Source organism: Tetrao urogallus (assembly GCF_951394365.1).
Source record: "Tetrao urogallus genome assembly, chromosome: 22".
Classification (NCBI taxonomy): domain Eukaryota; kingdom Metazoa; phylum Chordata; class Aves; order Galliformes; family Phasianidae; genus Tetrao; species Tetrao urogallus.
Window position 1 is genome coordinate 4965657 of NC_136835.1, and position 18269 is coordinate 4983925.

The 18269-nt window shown below is 56.6% G+C and overlaps 1 protein-coding gene across 1 annotated transcript; it reads right to left on the reverse strand.

Annotated features, from left to right (window-relative positions):
* Positions 1–3199: 3199 nt before the first annotated feature.
* On the reverse strand, positions 3200–12551 carry ADAMTS15 (ADAM metallopeptidase with thrombospondin type 1 motif 15; the record flags this gene model as incomplete). Its single annotated transcript, XM_079545778.1, has 8 exons — positions 3200–3980; positions 4330–4505; positions 5017–5198; positions 5725–5902; positions 6217–6500; positions 6731–6898; positions 7671–7803; positions 11658–12551. The coding sequence occupies 8 exons, from the start codon at positions 12549–12551 to the stop codon at positions 3200–3202; spliced, it is 2796 nt and encodes a 931-aa protein (XP_079401904.1).
* Positions 12552–18269: the final 5718 nt, after the last annotated feature.

Consider the following 18269-nt stretch of genomic DNA (forward strand, 5'->3'; position numbering starts at 1 on the left):
ATACTTCCACATGGCTGCAGCTTTGCTCCTCCCTCCCCAGGAGCTCACCTTGTCCCCACCCCACTCCAGGTGCCTGCCCTTATCCCTGAGCCGTTAAGTAATTGCAGCCTTCCCAGCAAAGCAGGGCCCTGAGCAAACAGACCACAACTTGGCTAAACACAGACCTTCCCTTTGAACTGGGGTTCTGGCATCAGCGCTTGGCTTCTTCCTTCCCTCCCAGGTAAATGTTTCCTTTGTGCACGTTTTTATCTCTCTGGGTGATTTGTTCAGGTTACATATGGCTATTGCTGAGCCCCGGAAGTGCAAGCCCTCTGTTGCTAATAAAGCTGTGTGCAGTTGGAGCTGCTGCAGTGTGGGATTTCTTGGGGCTGAAACTGAGCTTCTCGTGGGGTGAGGCAGAGCTGTCTGTCACCGGGCTGCAGAGGGGAAGGTGTTCAGTCAGGGTTGTTGTGCTTTTCTTTGGTATTGGAAATGTGCTCTGCCTTATGCAAAAAAAAAAAAAAAAAAACCTCATAAAACTGCCAAAGTGTTACAGCATAGCTGCACAGAAAGTTGCAATTGTTCAGGGGGAAATAAAAGCTGAGGCAGTGACATCAGGCATCCCTTAGCAGACGTGGCCCATTAGCAGGCAGTGCCTTATCTCACCACTGGCCCAGAGGAGGGCTGGGAGCTGCTGAGTGTTTTGTAAGCACCTAGCAACCCCCCGGCCTTCCCTGGGCCCACTGGAGGTGGTGGGAAAGAGGCTCCTGCTTTGCTCTGTGGACGGAATGAATGACGCCAGAGGAGCACGTCGGGAATGGGTTCTCCCAGCTCGTGGTATGCGCGGACACGGTTGTTCCAGGATGTGAGAGCACTGTTCCAGTTTGCATTCATCCATTTAACTCTATGTTCTATATTGCCGTGATTCTGACTGAAGAATATCCCGATCCCAGGCTAAAGCAAAACCAGCCTCGTGGCACAGCCTTGCTGCAATCGCTCCCAGGTGCAGGCAAGTCCTGCCATCGCATGGATTCATCCAACATGATGTTTTGGGTTTTTTTTTTTTTGCCAACTACAAATTCTACAGCAGAAGCAAGACAAATTGCCATAATATTCAGAATAACGTGTTTGGACCTTCCAATTTTTTTCCTCCAGTTAATGAGCTGGGGCTGCAATAAGCCAGGATGTACTTTGCCAACGCCGCCCAAGCAAACACACAAGGGGGCACAAACAGCCCCCTGGAGCAAGGTGGATCTTTAAATACGGTTTTATTTCAGGTTTGCTATTGATGCACAAACAGCAGAGATCGATGTTTAGTATACATGGTATACACAAAGCAGCCAGTACAATAGGCATCTCCATCCTTTTGCTGCACACTTGGCAAAAGAACTGCACTCAAGAAGTCCCTCCCACCCCATCCTTCGCCCCCATCGGACAAGGATGACAGTTCCTCGGTGGCTTGGAAACCATCGATTTGATGGCAAGACGCAAAGGGCAGCTCCTTGGAGCTCTGTCCCCAAACGAAAGCACTGCAGGCTCGGCTACGCAGGAAAACTGTCCAGAAAATGGATGATGCGTTCATGGGAATGTAGACCTGGAAGGGATTTCCTAGAACATTAAATCCCGTCCCCGCTGTGCAAAGCAACCACAACATCTGCTCCTGGCTCTATCAAGCATCGCGGAGACCAGAAATATTATTGTGCTCAAAAAAGAATTACACAAATCTAGGAGGGTGGGTCTGCAAACAGTATCACAAGAAATGTGCTAAGCTGGTGGGAAAGGTCTCCACGAGAACGTTTCTGCTGTTCCTTGGGACCCTTCTGACCACTGCTGGAGGCTTGGTGGAGCATGAAGAGCTTCCACATGTGCTGAGCAGACTCCAAGCATCTCACTGCTGAGACAGCAGCCTACCCAAAAGTTGGGGTCGACCCTTCTGCTCTTCCCAATAGTGACATATCTCGGTCAAGAGGTCCATAGCAAGCTCCCTCCAAGGGACCTTCATCAGTGGGAAAGCAAAATGTGAAATGATCCTTGATGGTTTGATCTGAGCAGAAGGCTTATGGTGGAAGGTGTGTGGCAGGGTTGTGATGAGGTAAGACAGCCTGCAGACGCTGCAGAGGTATGGAATGAGCCCTAGCACAAAACCCAGGAGGATGCAGCTGGTTGTGGATGCTCTGCAGGAGCAGGAGGATCAGAACAGCCCCAAATAACCCTGAAGCTTGGAATGGGGCAGGCAGCAGAGTGCCTGGGCATGGCATGCTGGCCCTGTGAGCAGCATTTCCAGAGCAGAGTCAAGCACCAGCAACAGGCAGGGATGCTCCAGCGCACCGCACTATGATGCTACAGTACAGTTGGTTATTTCTGCAATTACTGCTCACATTGAACCTCCACTGTGATCCCTTTTAGTCCCAAAGAGCTTTACACCCTTCCCTGCACCAGGGTGTAAACGAGCGTCAGGCTGTGCTCTGGGCACCCATTTAGCCAAGAGCCAGTCTCAGCCTCCCCAGAGCACCATAGGAAAACCTTAGCCCCAGGAGGGGCTCTGCTGGAAGCAATGCTATTCCCTCCATGCCAGGTTTGCATCCAGCACAGGGAGCATGTTAAACAACACAGAGTTAAGCACCATAAAGTATACACTGGTCAGATCATAAACATGAGGAGAAAATGAGAATCAAGCCACCACCTCCCAGCCTGGCACTTGGGATCCCCGTTGACATGCACACAGCTGCAAAGGCTTGCAAGCCCTGAAGGTAACAGTCCCTACAAAACCCAGCACCCTGTTGGGCAGTACAACTTGCCATCATTGTGTAGGTAAATTGGCTTGGTCCCACGCAGAAAATCGGGGAAGGGGGAGGTAGGCTTGGCTCTGGGAAGACAGGGCAGGCGTTGTCTGAGCCATGCGGGGGTGTCCCCTCTGTGTGTCCTGGGGGCCATCCTGGCAGTGATTTCCGTCTGTCTGTCCTCCGGCTCCCAGCCGTGGGTCCCTGTGTGTGCGGCAGCTTCGAGGTAGGTTGGTTCCTGCTCACCTCCGAGCAACCTGCTCGGTGAAAGCCCTCTCATCACCTGGTTGTGCGCCCTTCCCCGCACCCAGGTCCCTTTATTTTCCGTTTGTTTGTTTTCCCTTTTTTACCCTCATTTGATATGTGCTATGGACATCTCCCCTTCTCCCAACCCATGGCCGCTGCCCGAGAAACACCATGTTCATCCTCACTGGCACAGCTCAGCATGGCCTCAAGGTGCAGAAATCCAGCTCCTGCGGCTTCCTCCGAAAACTGCAACTCTCCCGGGGCAGCAGTCTCCCACCGGAGGCCACGCACTTCAGCATCCTCCTCTTGAAGCCTCTCCCACAGCTCTTGGAGCAAGGAGCCCACGGTCCCGCTTCCCAGGCCGGGCAGGGCTCCCCGCACGACCGCACCTCGACCGGCCTTTGGGCAGCCTCGCACTCGGAGGCTGGGTGGCCATAGGAGTCATGGCAAGCCACCGCTCGCTTCTGCAGCCCACTGCCACAGGTGACAGAGCACGCCTCCCAGCCGCCCGCTGCCCACTTGTAGGAGGGACGCTTGTAGGTCGGCCTGCCCCCATCCAAGCGGTTGGACAAGCTGAGGACGCTGTTGTTGAGATCCGGAGGAGCTTTGCCCTCCTTCTTGTAGGAGGTTTTGTCATCCTTGCTCTCCTTGGGGAGGTAGAAGGAGTAGCGCACCCGGGGAGGGGTCATTTTCCCCACGGAGAGCACCTCCAAAGTCAAGGGCTCCTGGATGGGTTTGAAGGCTTGCAGGCTCTCAACAGCGGTGCCGGTGCCGCTGTACCGCAGCACGCTGCCCTTCACCATCAGGTCCCGCTCCACGGCCGAGACGATGAAGTGCCCGTTCAGCAGGTACTTGCCCTGCCCGTTCTTCAGCGCCAGGTAGTTGTCGTCGCTGATCAGCCCTTTGTAGCCCCGCTGGCGGATGTCGATGTTGGAAGCTCCGGCGGGGATCACCACCACAAAGTTGTAGCCGTGCCTGGAAGGAGGAAGCAGGCAGGATGAGCCATGAGGCACGGAGCTGCAGGTGTCCCCATCTCCCACCCACTGCGATGGCAGCAGTTCCAACCCTAAGCTTATCTCCTCCATCCCATGGAGATTTATTTCTGCATGCTGAGTTTTATCTAGGCTGTGCTCACCCAGACACGAGAAGCTCAGCAGTGTGGCTGTGCCAGAGCTGGCTCCATCACTAGAAGCCATGGGCTTGTTAGCATGCACTACTACTTCAGAGCAGGCACTTTGGAGGATTTGATCGTCACCATCCCCACCACCTTCTTGCGTCCACCCTACGGGAGAGAAGAACTCACATGTGGTCCCCCAGCACTTACATGGGTTTGGTGAATAAGCCCGAGACCTTCTTGCAGCTCCTATTGTCTCCTCCACATACACTGCACTTGTCAAATTTCTTCTTGGAGCCCAGCTTCCCATCACAGCCCGCTTTGATGCATTTGCCCTGGACACAGACTGAGGTGGAGTCTGGGGAGCACGGGGTGCCATCCACGACCTGCAGGAGAGCGAGCAAGACAACAGCTGTACCCTGCATCACCCCACAGTCGTCCCACTGCAGCCACTCAGCATCAGCCCAGCAGGACCTCAGGAGGTGCTGGCATGTACCGTGCTCACTCTCTGCTTTGCAATTGGGCATTCTGGGGTCTCTGAGAAGAGCCATGCAGTACTGCTTCCTGCTTCTGCTACGTCACTGTCTTTACGCTAATGCAACGGGGCTCCAGCCCAGGAGGTGAACCACTTCCTCAGTGCAATAATTATCATCCTCTGCTCCAGCCTCTCAGCAGGACCATAGGCATACCCTACAGGCAGTTCTATGAACCCAGAGGAAGACCCTCCACGAACCCAATCCACCACTGAAGAAAATAAGTGGATGCACACGCGCTGATTCAACCCAGCCTGATGGATTCCCATCTTTTCTAACCCACAAAAATCCACCTGTCCACCAAGCACAGACAATTGTTTCATGCACTGGAGTCCTCCTGCAGCCCCCCCCAGCCCTCACCAACCTTGGGTGCCAGCACATAGAAGTACCCCGTGCCATTCGCCCGGCAGATGAGCTTGCATTTGTCCCGGGGTGAGACGCCAGAGTACTTGGGAACCCAGGAGACGGAGGCAGTGAGGCGGTTGGTGCTGTGGCCGTAGCCATTGAATGCCTCGCACTGCTCTTCTCGGAAGCTCTTTCCTGGCACTGAAAGGAACACAGTGTGCATCAGACGGGGCACAGACCACTGCCCTAGGGCAGGTGTTACTGCTTGTTAAGGGCGGCCGTGCAAAGCCCGCAGCCTCAGCGCAGCAACTCTGAAACATTTTGCTCCTTGCACAATGCAGTGACACAAGGATGCCAGGGAACTGCAAATGGCAAGGCCACCTCTGACATTTGCAGGGGGCACATTTAGGGGCATGTTTCCACCGTGTTTCCAAGCGCTTTGAAACAATCAAAGAACTTGACATTTGGAGATTGGCTCTCCTCCACCCCACCCAAGGAGCTGTGGCAAGCCTGGGGTTTTGGTGTGCTGGCGGCTCGACTCTGCTGGAATTCAGCTGGTCTGGAGATGCAAGCAGTGCCTCTGCAGTGGGTTGAGCAGAGGATTCACAGCTGCAATCAGCTCATCCCACTCAGCTCACAGGCACCAACACACGCAAGAAGCCAGGCTCCCCTTTGGCTCAGCGCCTTTTGATGTCAGGTCATGAATTTTGGCAAGTTTTGCCCTTACCTGCAGCTGAGCAGGGCTCCAGGTTGCAGGAGCGGTACTTGACGCGGACACCCTCGCAGTAGGAGCCCCCGTTGGCAGGCACAGGGTTGGTGCATTCGCGCTTGGCCAGCTGCACCCCACCGCCGCACGTCCGCGAGCACGTGCCATAGGGCGCCCACTTGGCCCAGCCGCCATCCACCTGCAGGGACGTGGCACAGCGTCATCTGCTGTCCTCATGGCTTCCATCTCTGCCCCTCTCTGGACTCAAAGCTATCCTTTTGCTAGATGCATTTGCAAGCAAAACCTGCGGGCTTGCCTATCCCAGATCTTCTATGGGACGGGCAGAGCAGCACAGCAGCATCCAGCCTGCTTGCGCTGTCTATCCCTGCTCTCTCCTCACCTTCCTCCATTATTTTCCCTTTGTAGGACCCTGATAGAGACTGCTCAGCCAGCACCCATGCAGAAGTGCCAAGTGATCGTTCACAGGGCATTCTTGGACTCGCAGGTACTCACCCTGTACTTGCTGACGTTGTGCCTCTCCACGCAGGCTCCTTTCAGGCAGAAGCGTCCCTCCCCACAGCCGGTGCCATCAGCCCAGGGGAAGTGCCGTGTCTGGCACACGATCTGCCCGCGTGCTTTGCCGGTGCACCAGAGCTTGGCACAGTACTGCATGTAGGGGCAGGGCTTGGAGCCCACACCGAAGGCCAGCTCGCACTGCTGGTTCAGGCTGTAGCTCGTCCCCGGCAGGTCCTCGGGCAGCGGGATGGGGTTGGAGGGCTGGTCCAGCAAGCAGTCTCCTGAGGAAGCAGGGAGGGGAACATTGAGCCGGTCCTCATGGGACTGGAGCTACCTCGCATTCAGCCCCAGCTCAGCCCACTGAAACACCACCACTCAGCTCTCTGTTTCCTTCTCGATTGATTGGGAGAGCAAGGAGAAATTTGCTGCCTACCCCAACAGCCTGTCCCCATCACCATTGCAGGGATAAGGACAGCATGGGGACAAGGATAGGAGAACAAGAAGAGCTCACCGTGGCCGCTGTCAAGGAAGTCGGTGATGATGGCAGCACTGCAGGCTGACCAGGGGTTGGCACGGTCAATCTGGATGAGGGTGGGAGACATCATGTGGTTGGTCTTCAGCCGGCCAAAGACCTCCTCACAGGCCTTCACGTTGTCGTGGGGCATGTTGAAGACGTGGCCTGGGAAATGGAAAGGGGGAGAACGTGAATAACCCCAGTTGGCATTGCTCTGTGTAGAGGGGGAAACTGAGGCAAGGAGCATGGTATTCCTTGTAACAACTGCAAAGGCTGTGGGCAGCTCAAGAGGAGGAGGAGCTGCCTGGGGAAGCACAGAGCTTGCAAAAGCCCTGGCTTGAGCTGAACATGGATGCTGGGAGCTGCAAGACAGGCACATGTGAGCCATCCTGACTGCAGCACCCCCAAGCCTTTCCAACATGCTTTCCCATCTGCATCATGGATGGCCATCATTTGAGGAAGGTCAAAGGAAACCTCAAAGAAAAGGAGATCAGAGCTCTTCCTTCACCCTGCAGAACCACACCAGTGTCTCCAGAAGTCGGTGCGCCCTCAGCATCCCTCTCTGCTATTTTAGGATTCTCAAATTCTGGAAACCCAGCAATCACAACAGTGATGCCTTTCACTTTCTCAGCCCTTTCCTCCCCCCAGCTGAGGTGGAGTTTCCCCTCTCCGGATGCCTGTCATTGTCTGGCCTTCCGTAGGCTGAACTGGGGCTATTTTGAACTTTGCTGCTGCTCCTGATTACTAAGCAGGGCTGGAGGATGAGGCTTGGTGACACTGAGGACATGAGGCAGGGCAGCACATCCATTGCAAGCACAGCCCTCAGACCAAAAATGCGATTTCTCTAAAAATGCAGGGCTTGTGATGCACTGCATCCCCCCAGTGTTCTGGGACCCAGAGCACCCCGTCCCATGCAGAGCCCCCAGGCATGCCTTACCCAGCTCGTGGGCCGTGGTGAAAGCTGAGGGCAACCCATCGTCCTCAATGACGGAGCAGCTGCGCTTGGGGTCACACATGGTGCCCACGTCGGCCATGCCCAGCGTGTCACAGGTGGTGGCACCGCACAGGTCCTGTGGAGAAGTAAGGGGTTAATCTTGGGGTTGGTACTTGGTCCTATTCCCACCGCAGCCCCTTTACCTCCGGAGGACCCGGCCCCAGATCTGCTGGGCAGGTGTCAGTTGCAGAGAATGGGGACCTCGCGGCCCCAGGGCGCGGAGGAAACACAGAATCACAAAATCATTCACCGTGCCCACTGACAGTGTTCCTCAGTGCCACGTCTCCGTGGTTCTGGAACACCTCCAGGGACGGTGACTCAGTGGCATTTTTGCATGTGACCCTTTTGTTACACACAGCATCCTCCTGTGCCTTCGGTGTCAGCGTTTCCTCCAGGCAGGGTGGAGCCCATTTCGGCACAGAGGAGCCAGCTTGGCTCCGTCCTTCTGTGAGCTCAAGGTCTGGACCCAGACAGGCCAGTGGAAAGACCTGGCCCTGGCTGACAGCTGAGCCATCTCTCCATTTCCTAGTGATAAGAAGCTTCCAAAGCAGGCCCAGCATGCTAAGGGAACTGCTCCTGTGTCCTCACTGACAACTGATGTTTCTCCAGGAGCAAGCAAGCCCAGCTGATGCAATGAACCAGCCCAGACCCCAGCACCACAGGAGGATGCCACCTCCAGCATCCACAGGTGCTACTGCAAACCAAAAGCTGCTGGCGGAGGACGTGCCGCAGCCCAGCAGTTAACCTCAGATGCTCCCATCCCTCCACTCCTCTCCAAAAGATATTGTGCCAACCCCAAAGGCAGCACTGCCCATCCTGGGCTCAGCCAAACCCTGCTCTCATCCACTGCCGTGTTCTCCTGGATGGGCAGTGCTGTGATTTCTTCTCAATCTGCAATCACTGCCTTTGGCCAGCACACCCCAAAGCAGCACAGCAGGGTGGATGGATCCCTGCAGCTTCACCCCTGGGGTATTTCATCCCACGGAGCTGTAGTGGCAGCTGTGCACAGGGCAGGGAGAACCGCTGCAGCTTTCCACATGAAAAGAAAACGTAAGGGACTGTCCGGGTGCTCCCATGCTATAAATAAGAGTGATTCATGCTCAGCTCCCAGCCAGCCAACGTTCCTGTGTTGCTAGAAACCTCACAGGAGCCACTCTGCCAACATTTCCAGCAAGGTTTCCAGGCTGAAGGCATTCCCATGCAGGCAGGTTCAGCTATCGGTAATGGCCCCAAGAACGCCAGAAAGCCCCGGCCAGAGCTGAGATGGGTTTAGCAGCAGCTGCAGGGCTGCAAAAAGCAGACAGGACCGCTCTCGTGGGAGAGGAACAGCCGAGGCATGGGGTGTGGGGCTGGCAAGGTGCTGTGAGGTGGTGAGGAGGCTCCAACAGCTGAGCCCAGAATCCATCCTGGCTGCTGTGGCTGGTGGAAAACCCTGTCTTATAAACAGCTTCAACTCTGCTTCACAACGTCTTTCCGCATCCACTGGGACCCCATTGAATCCCAGGTCCTGTCTCATGCACAGTATCCCCATCCCGCAGATGGGAACCAGCAAATCCCAGCCAGCATGAGGTCCAGAGCTACACCTGGCCGTGAGAAGGATGCCACAGTGCCAGCGCTGTGGGTTTGGAGGTGATGTGGGGTGCATGGGGTGCCCCAGGGAGGTGAGGAGGAGCAGCCACTCCCTATTCATTGCTCTTTTAGGAGTTCCTGTTTCCTGGCTGGCACAGAGAGCTGTTGGCTCCCAGCCCAGCACCTGCGCTGACACACTGACCCACTTCTCATTCTCAGCCAGCCTCGCCTGCTGGCTGTGGGGCTGCAGGAAGGAGCAGCTCTTTGTGGGGCATTCCATCACCCCCCTGCTCAGACTCAGAACCCAATCACAGCCCCAGGGGAAGCAGCTCTGGGCTCTAATGAAGGGGTCCTAAAACCCCTCAAATGTATCTCCGGGGCTGAGGGAGTGGAATGGGAGCAGCAGTAGGGGAATGGGAGGAGGGCAGGGAAGGAACTCCTGGGCAAACACCAGGATGGGAAGAGGGCTACCCAAGCACTGACACCTGGCACGTCCTCTGTGTGCAGATGGCCAGAAATAAAACCAGGAGCCCTAGCTTCATCCCTGGACACCTTCCAAAGGCTGTTCTTCTTGCAAGCTTCTCGAGATGGTCTGCAGGTCATCTGAGGGGGATCCCTGTAGCTTTTACCTTCATTCCCATGCTCAGAGGCCAAGGCCATCACACAAGCGCTCTCCCAACTGTCGATGCTCCCCAGTGTGCATGTGTCCAAAGCAATCCCAAAAATGTGAGCTCCTCAAAGTGCTGAAACTGTTGGGTTTCTAAACTCCCCCGTGATGCCAAGCTACTGCGAGACATCCTTTGGTGCAATATCCCTTCAGCTGATGGCAGGCTCAGCAAGCCTTTGCTGTTACAGCTGGTGGGCATCAAGGTTGGGGATGATGAAAATTGCGGTCAAACGTTTCTCTGTGATTTGCAACATCATTTCCAAGGGGCATCAGCAGGATGAGTGCTCTGCAGTCCTTCCAGCATGCACCAGCTCAGGTAGGAAGGCAGAAATCCCATGGCACATCCACACCACCCAGCCGAGCAGCACTGAGCTCCCCAAAGGCGAATCCGAGGTCTGGCGCAGGGAGTGCAGGCAGTACAGCCCATCCATCAGCAACGTGTTGACACAACTGGAAACTGCCGATCAACCGAGCTCGAAGTGAAACTTAAGTCGGGGTCTTATGTAACAGCTTTTTGGCAGGGAGATAAGCTCTGGGGTGTCGGGGGACCACAGATGGATGCGTTCAAGGAAGGCAGATGTCTCCTTGATCGTGTGCCTTTGCATGGAGCTTGCCTTGGGATTTCAGAAATGGATGGCTTAGCAATGTGTAAAAAATGCAGCCCGGCCATGCTGCATGCTGCAGGATGGAGAGGCTGTCAGATCTCTGGGACCAGCTCTGTCCCACGTGCAGCTCCGCTGACCTCACCAGGCTTCCACCAGCCACGGAGCTGCCTCCTCCCCTTCACAGCTGGCTGGTGCAGGCAGGAGCAGCTCCAGCAGATTTACACCCGGCCAGGGGATGCAGCCCCTGCTGGGGCCGGGGTCTCACGTCCCACACAGCATCACTGCTGCTAACACGTGCTGAGTGAGCTGGAAGCTACGCCCTTCCCACCCACGTGTGCTTGACTTGGAAAGAAGTTTTGGGAATGGCCTCAGAATTGCTGAGCAGAGTTCCTGACCTGTCCCTAATCCAAAGACATCTGGGCAGGGACAGGGGAAAGAGAAAATGCAAATTGCCGCTGCTGGCCAAACCCGCTGTGTTTGGGGTGAAATGTGACTGTGTCCCCTTGAAAGGGGTGCATCCTCTTCCCCTCCCTACAGCAACTGGGGGCTGGTGCTGCTGGTTGCCTATCATGGTGACATTTCTAGCAAGAAACAAGGGCAGCACAGCAAAGCCTCCTGGCAGCCCAGCAGGGATGCAGCAGGCTCTGTTCCCTGGGCTGAGTGCTGGCTGTCCTTCCAGCCCTGAATTCAGTCCACGTGGAGCAGCCAGGGCAAAGAGGAGAGCTCCAGGTTCTCAGGAGGACCTCGTGCATGACTCAGAGGAAGCAGGGAGAGGCTTTTTCTTGGCAGGTGTCACTGCCCTGCTCAGGCCCTGCATTTTGGGTGGCAGAGCTGGCTGCCAACGGGGGGCTGAGTGGCAGTTTCATGGGTGCATGGGCAACCTGCCTCTGTGCACCTCCTGGCCTCACTCCCCTGTCAGATTTCTGCGGTGCTGGCTCCCTCCCAACCATCCAACCCAGACAGCGAGCTCCTTGGGAGAGGGGTGCAGGGTGGTAGGGACACAGGAGGGGTGGCAGGGTGCAGGACACCTGAAGGGGAGGAGGGCAGCCCTGCTGGGTCGTCCACCCTTCCCCAAGGATCCGCACCCACCTGCTTGGTGAAGAGGATGGCGGTGTCCCAGTACTCGGGGTGCTTGTCGCTGACTTTGTTCCACTTCTTCTGCCAGGCACAGAAGTTGCGGAGGGTGAGGGCAGCGTTGCTGGTGACTTTGGGCCCTTTGTCGTCCTGCCCGATGAGGAGGAACTTGACGACGGAGATCTGGATGGGGTTGCGGATGCTGGGGTGCTTGTAGAGGCGGGCGGCCGTGGCCATGAGGGTGAGCAGGTAGTGCTGCAAGTCATCCCCGTGGAACTTCACCATGGACTCATCGGCCACCACCAAGGTCTCCACGTATCGGGGCACGGAGGCAAAGCGTTTGGTTCTCCCTCCTGCCTTCCCCCCGGCCGCTCTGCCCCGGTATTTCTCCAGAGCCTGCAGCACCCCCGGGGTGAGCCCGGAGCCCACCGCGCAGCGCGACGCGGAGGCACCCAGCGGGTGGGCGACGTTGCGGCGCTGCAGGCGATGAGCCCCGCCGTGCTCCGCTCCCGGCAGCGGGCTGATGGTGTACTCGGCTCCCCGGTAGCCGAAAGCCCCCCGGAGCCCCCCGCAGAGGCTGAGAGCGGCGAAGGACTCTCGGTCGGCGTTGACATCCCCCGAGTAGAAGCAGTGGCGGAGGTGATGGGGACGGGAGGCACCGGGCGCGGAGCCCAGGTAGTGCGCGGCGAAGGCGGGGGCGATGAATCCGGCGTCGGGGGAGAGATGCAGGTAGAAATCCTCCCCGAAAGCCGACAGCTGGAACACCACGGCCTCGGCGGGGCCGCGCCTGAAGTAGGGCCGCCCGTTGATGTCGGGGTCGAGGCGGAGCGGGGTGACCACCGCCGTGTCCCCCGGGGGTGCGCTCAGCGCGCGGGCGCCCAGCAGCAGCGGCAGCAGCAGCGGCAGCATCGTCCCGGCTCACATGGGGGGAGAAAGCAGGAGCCAGTCCCTGCTGCTGCTGCTGCTGCTGCTGCTGCTGCTGCTTCCTCCGTCCCTCCTTCTTTTTGCTAAAACTCGGCTGGAGGGAGCGGAGCGGCCGCTCGAGCCGCCTGCCCCGCCGCTACCTGCCTTCTGGGGCGCATCGCCTTTATATACAGCGGGGCCGGGGGGAGCGGGGCGCGGCTTGGCCTCGCAGCAGCCACTCCGGTGCGGGGGGCCGGGAGCGGAGCGGGGCCGGGAGAGGAGCGGGGCCGGGAGAGGAGCGGGGCCGGGAGAGGAGCGCTCCGCCCGGGAATCGCTGCCGCCTTCCCCCGGCGCCTGCGGGAAGGGACGGAGGAAGCCGGACTTTGCACCCCGGCTCCGTGCTGCGGAACTGGAGGGGGTTCCTTACCTACCCGCGGGGCTGAAGGAGACTGCTGCAACTCGGGGAGCTGAGCGGGGGCCGGGCTGGGAGCTGGAAGGGTTTTGAGGTGGGTCTGTTCAGCAGGATGCGCTGGTCGGGGTCTCTGGGATTTGCTCTTGTTCTCCTTCAGGAGTTCAGTACGGAGATCGGTGGGCTTCTGCTGTGAAACACCACGTCTTGTGTTACGCACCAGGGTACCCCAGAGCTCCTCTCTCTCCAGGACCAGCGCATCCCACGCTGCCCTGCCCCAGCTCCATCACAGGGCTTCAACCAGGTGGTGCTTCCAGCTGCTCGGCAGGAGCGCAGCCTCCCTGCATCCCCAAGGCCACCGCAGGGTGCACACAGGGAGTGTTAGCATCCAAAGCGTCTGCTGAGAGCCCAGGGCACGCTGTAAGGAGTGTAAAGGAAGAGAGGGGTTTCCTCATAGCCACTAAATGCACTGTGATCATCAGAGCAGGGCCTGGGGCTGCGAGGAGGCTGAGGCTGCTGATGCTATCAGGGGAAAGAAGCATCCCATCATGGATGGAATCCAGTAGAGGAAGACAGCTAAAGGGAGAATGATGAAGAGGCCTCAGCATTTGTCTGAGGCCAAGGACCAAATTTACTGCCAGTGATGAGCACACAGACACCGGGACAGGCTGCATGGGAAGGTGCCCAGGTGGGTCTCTATCTGCTGCTCTGTTTCCATGCAGGCTGATTCTGTGCCCAGAGGGAAGCATGGACTTTTCCACTCCCAGGCACCCGAGGCGTGCACATCCTCACAGCCTTTCCAGCAGTCTGGGTTTGTTTAATGGCAAATTAAGGCCCTGTTGCAGAGACACCGGTTTTGATGTGATTTCAAGCCTCAGCAAAGGCTGCAAGCACAGCTTGAAAATGCGTGTGTATATGAAATACAACCCAAGGCATAGACACAGAGCTGGCAGCCTAGCTCATTTTGGTGCCAGCACTTTCCTGTGCAATGCTTTCTCACCAGGCTGTGCTCAGTTGTCCCTTATCCCTGCAGCTGAAGTGGGGTCCCAGATTGCACTCAGTGAATCAGGGAGTTTGTCTGCTGGACAAAATGCAACATGCCCCAGGATGCTGGTAGATAACACTGGCAGAACAGTGAGTAGGGGTGAAGGGGAAAAGTGCTGACATGTGCATGGACATCCTGCAACACCACACCTTTCAAAGGGGTGAGTTTACCCCTGGAGACCAGGGAGAAGGGCAGAAGGCACAGCACATGGCTGTCATGGGGCAGGAGCTCAGGGGGTCTCGGCCCACGGGGCTGGCAGTGAGGAGCAGATGGAAAAAAGAGCAAAAGGATCCCCACGAGAGCACCCTGGCTCCAGGTGCCACAGCCCAGGGTTACTCATCATTGCGTCTGGTAGTTTTTCTCCAGCGGCAGAGGATGAGTCAAAGAGAACTGGCAGGACTTTATCTCCAGCCTGCAGAACATCTGACTGCATCCTGATGGGGAAAGCAGGCAGAAAATGTGAGTGGCTTGGATCTGGCTGAGCTGGGACCCACTCCATCCCCTGAGAATGGCTTTGGGCTGTTGCTGTGTACAGCGTCTTTGGGGTCAGAGGGAAGTGATGCAGCTCAGCCCTCTGCCCTGCCCTCACTCTTTCCTGGGGCATCACTACCCGCAGAGCTTTGTTTGCCAGGTTCTGCTGCCTTCCTTTTCCTGCCTGTGGTTCATGGGAAAGCTGTGGATTCCACGGATCACAAACTGCCTACAGGCAGCCCTTAGGGCACCTCTTCTGCAGGCAGCCTGGGGCTGCTGGCATCCCACAGAGCACTGCAGACAAGAAGCAAGGCATTATTTTTCATTTTTCCCCTATCTCAAGGACAAGACGTGGACAAACCCCCTGGTTGCATTGTCTGCTCTGAGGCACGAAGGGGAACTCACAGGGGAAACATCTCTGTTGTGTCTCCTGCCAGTGCAAAGGGGCAGATGAGAGAAAGCAGAGAGGGCCAGGGCTGGTGGGGGCAGCAAGATGCTTGCTGCTGTGTGGAGGAGCAGGGCAGTGTGGGACACCCCAGCAGTGGGACGGCTGCCATGGCCTGGTGAGGTTCTGCAGGGCTGCACCTGGCTGCTGCCCGAGCTGAATGGAAATGGAAGGGATAGAGATGACCTAAAGAAGAATGAAGAGAGGTGAGAGATGCCTTTTGACCTCACAGATACCAAGATATAAATGCTTCAAATTCTGATCCTACTTTGATTTTCGCCCAGAGCCCACATTAAGGTGAATCCCTTCTCACCCAGGCCTCACCCATAGCCCACCCTGACCAGGAAATGCTGATGTGAGCGGTTGGCATCTGAGGATTTCTTCTCCCACCTCTTCCTTTCCTCTCAAGTGACTGTGGGAAGCAACGACTCCTTTTCTCTTATTATTTCCTCATCCATCAATGCAATTCCAGGGGTGAGAAGTCCGAAATAAAAGGTGAGCGAAAAACCTCACACCTCCCCTGGACATTCCTGCTCGCAAAATAAGTAAAGATAGATGGGCCAAGAGCTGCACAGCAAAGATAGAAAAGAAGGGTTGCAGCCAGGGGAGAGCTGGCGTTGCGGCCCTGCAGCCCGGGCTCCATCCCAAAAGTTCAGGCTGTGCTCTCCCTGCTCCCCACCACATGGGCAGGAAGGAGGATCCTCTCCAGGGGCTGAAGATGACTCAAAGCATGTTGTTAAGAGGCTTTCCAGGAAAGAAAGGCCTGGAGAAAAGCTGAGTGTGTCTGGATAGGGTCATCGAGGGAGAGAGCAGCAAGGAACCCGAGCACGTGGAGGTGACCACGTGGCCCACATGGCACCACTGGCACCTGGTAAGGGAATGCTGAGAGGCATAGAAAAACATCCTAACAAGTTTTTACCCGATTTCCAGCTGGTGTTGCAGGTCCTGAGGTGTTGCTGGTTCATATATCTAGAAAGCATCCAAAATCCCCCTCTTTCCATCCCCTGGTATTCAAGGCTTGCTCCCATTTAAAGGAACATGGCCATGGGAAAAGCAGCTTTCAGAGGATCATGGAATAGAAACCCAGAGTTGGAAGCACACGTGGGGATCATTGAGTCCAACAGGTTTTTTCAAGGATGCTCTGAAGCAGCAGAAGTGGAAATTTAGGGGAGATAGAAGATGGCCCCATGTATTCCCCCAAGCCAATGTCACATCTGTTATCATTCACACACACTGACAGCCCAGCACAAAGGTTTATGAGCCGGGACTACACAGCCCTTATATGATACACATCTTCCCAAGAAGGCTCCACCCTTGATGGCTTAATTAATTAACTTCACGTGATGCTCACAGCACAAATCCATCCACCAAACATGCCTGCACACACCAGGTCTGCAGAAGAGCAGAGATGTGTGTAAATCCAAACCACTGCCCCAGTTCTGCGTTCCCATCAGCTCATTAACATCAGCGGGGAAACAGGGACGAGAGGGGATTCGTGCCTGGTTTGGAGCTTGGGTTTTGTTTTGTTTTTGTTTTTGTTTTTGGTTTATTTTTCCTAGAGGAGTGATTTTCGGTACGGCTCCGGATTACTTCAGTGCTGAGGCTGGAGTGCCTCCATCGGGGCAAAGCGCAGCTCCGAGCCCGCGGCAAGGCAGCCCTCTGCTGGTGTTACGAGTGATGCGATGCGATGCCTTGCGTTGAAAATCCAAATTCAGTTCAAAATAGACAATAAAGACGTGGGTGCCGGCAGGTTGAGGAAGCCGAGTTTGCGTCCTTTGGGGTGAAATCCCCGCGTGCTTTTGCTCTCGGCACCCAGCTTTGCTGTGAGCGCAGCACCCGCCTTTCGTGGGGCCGATGCAGCCCTGCAGCCCTCTGTCCCAGCACTGCAGTCGGCTTTTAGAGCCATAGAATCACCAAATTATCTCACTTCTAAGGGGCCCTGTGGGAACTACAGCGCTGCACCGAGGGATGGGTAAAACAGCTTTGTATGTGGAATGAGGGGTTTGAGGCACTCGATGCTGAAGAAGCAGCACTTGCGAGCCACGGGAGCCCTCTCGTGGCTGTGCTGAATGCATTTATGTTGAGATCATCTATTCCTCTCCTTCATTCAGTCGCTTCTCACACCAGCTCTCCAGCAAACCCAGCTCAGCAGCCAGATCCCCAAGCGCAGCTCCCAACCTCTGCAGCGAAGGCATTTCCCTGGGGATGGACTGGAAGAACACGAGCCCAGGACCCCGATTTAAAGCTCAGACGAATGTTCCGAGCGAGATTTCTTCCAACCTGCTTGTTTTAAGAGCAAAACGAATAGAATTGGTTGTGGGCGTGCGTCCTTCTGCCCTGCGAGCTCTCCGGGCTGCGGGGCGGCACTGACACCCAGCGGCGACGCTCTGCAGCGGAGGGCTGAGATCCTCGCACTGCTTTCTCCCCATCCTCTGCCCCACGCTGGGATGAGGGCTGAAGGCAAAGCAAAGGGGATGAACAGACCCAGCAGCCTGGCACAGCAGAGCACCGCAGAGATTCCCCAAAGGGTACAACCCGGTTGTACGATGGGCCTCATCCCCGTGGCCAAAAACCCCCTGGAGATGAGCGCTGGGCAGCACGAGCCCAGGGAGACACAGAAGGGCACAGTCACTGCATGGCTGTGCAGAAGGGAAGACGTTTGCAAGATGCATGATCAAAAGGGTCTTTAAATCCCAGTGACTACACTAATGGCTTTCACATGCTCAGACAGCCCTATAGAAATGAAAGCCACAGCCAGCGTTTGTCTATGGGGTGAAGGACACCAGCAGGCCACGCTGCGAGGGTCTGAGGTGTGAAACCCCAGAAAGTGTTGGGGTGCCCCGTTCTGCCTGCAGGAGTCACAGCCAGGTGTGGGTCGCTGCCTTCGAGCTCATAACGAGCCCAATGAGGCTCGTATCGGCCGCAGGGAATTCCAGCTACCGTGTGCTGAGGGCTGCTAATGAAAACCAGCGGTGCCTCAGAGCAAAGAAGCAGCCACGTCCTCCGAGATCAAAGATGCGGCACCGAGAGCGGAAAGCAGGGAATAAATTGCATCCTGTTGGAGAGACGTGCCCTGCATCGCCTGCAGCCTTACCTGGCCTAGTTCAGCGCAGGGGCACCCCTCTGCCTTCCTGCAGCAAAGCCCGGCTGTCAGCAGGCTCCTAAAGCAGCTTTGGGGCTGGAGGAGACAGAGGCACGGCTCGCTTTTGGCTGCTGGTCCTGATTTGTGCTTTTCTGCTGATTTTCAAATGCAAATCTGAACTATGACAAAGCCCCTCCAGCTGCAGCCGGGCGGCTGGGAGAGAGCAGCCAAGGCCGGGTGTTGGGGAAGCACGTTTGATATGAGGCCTCTCA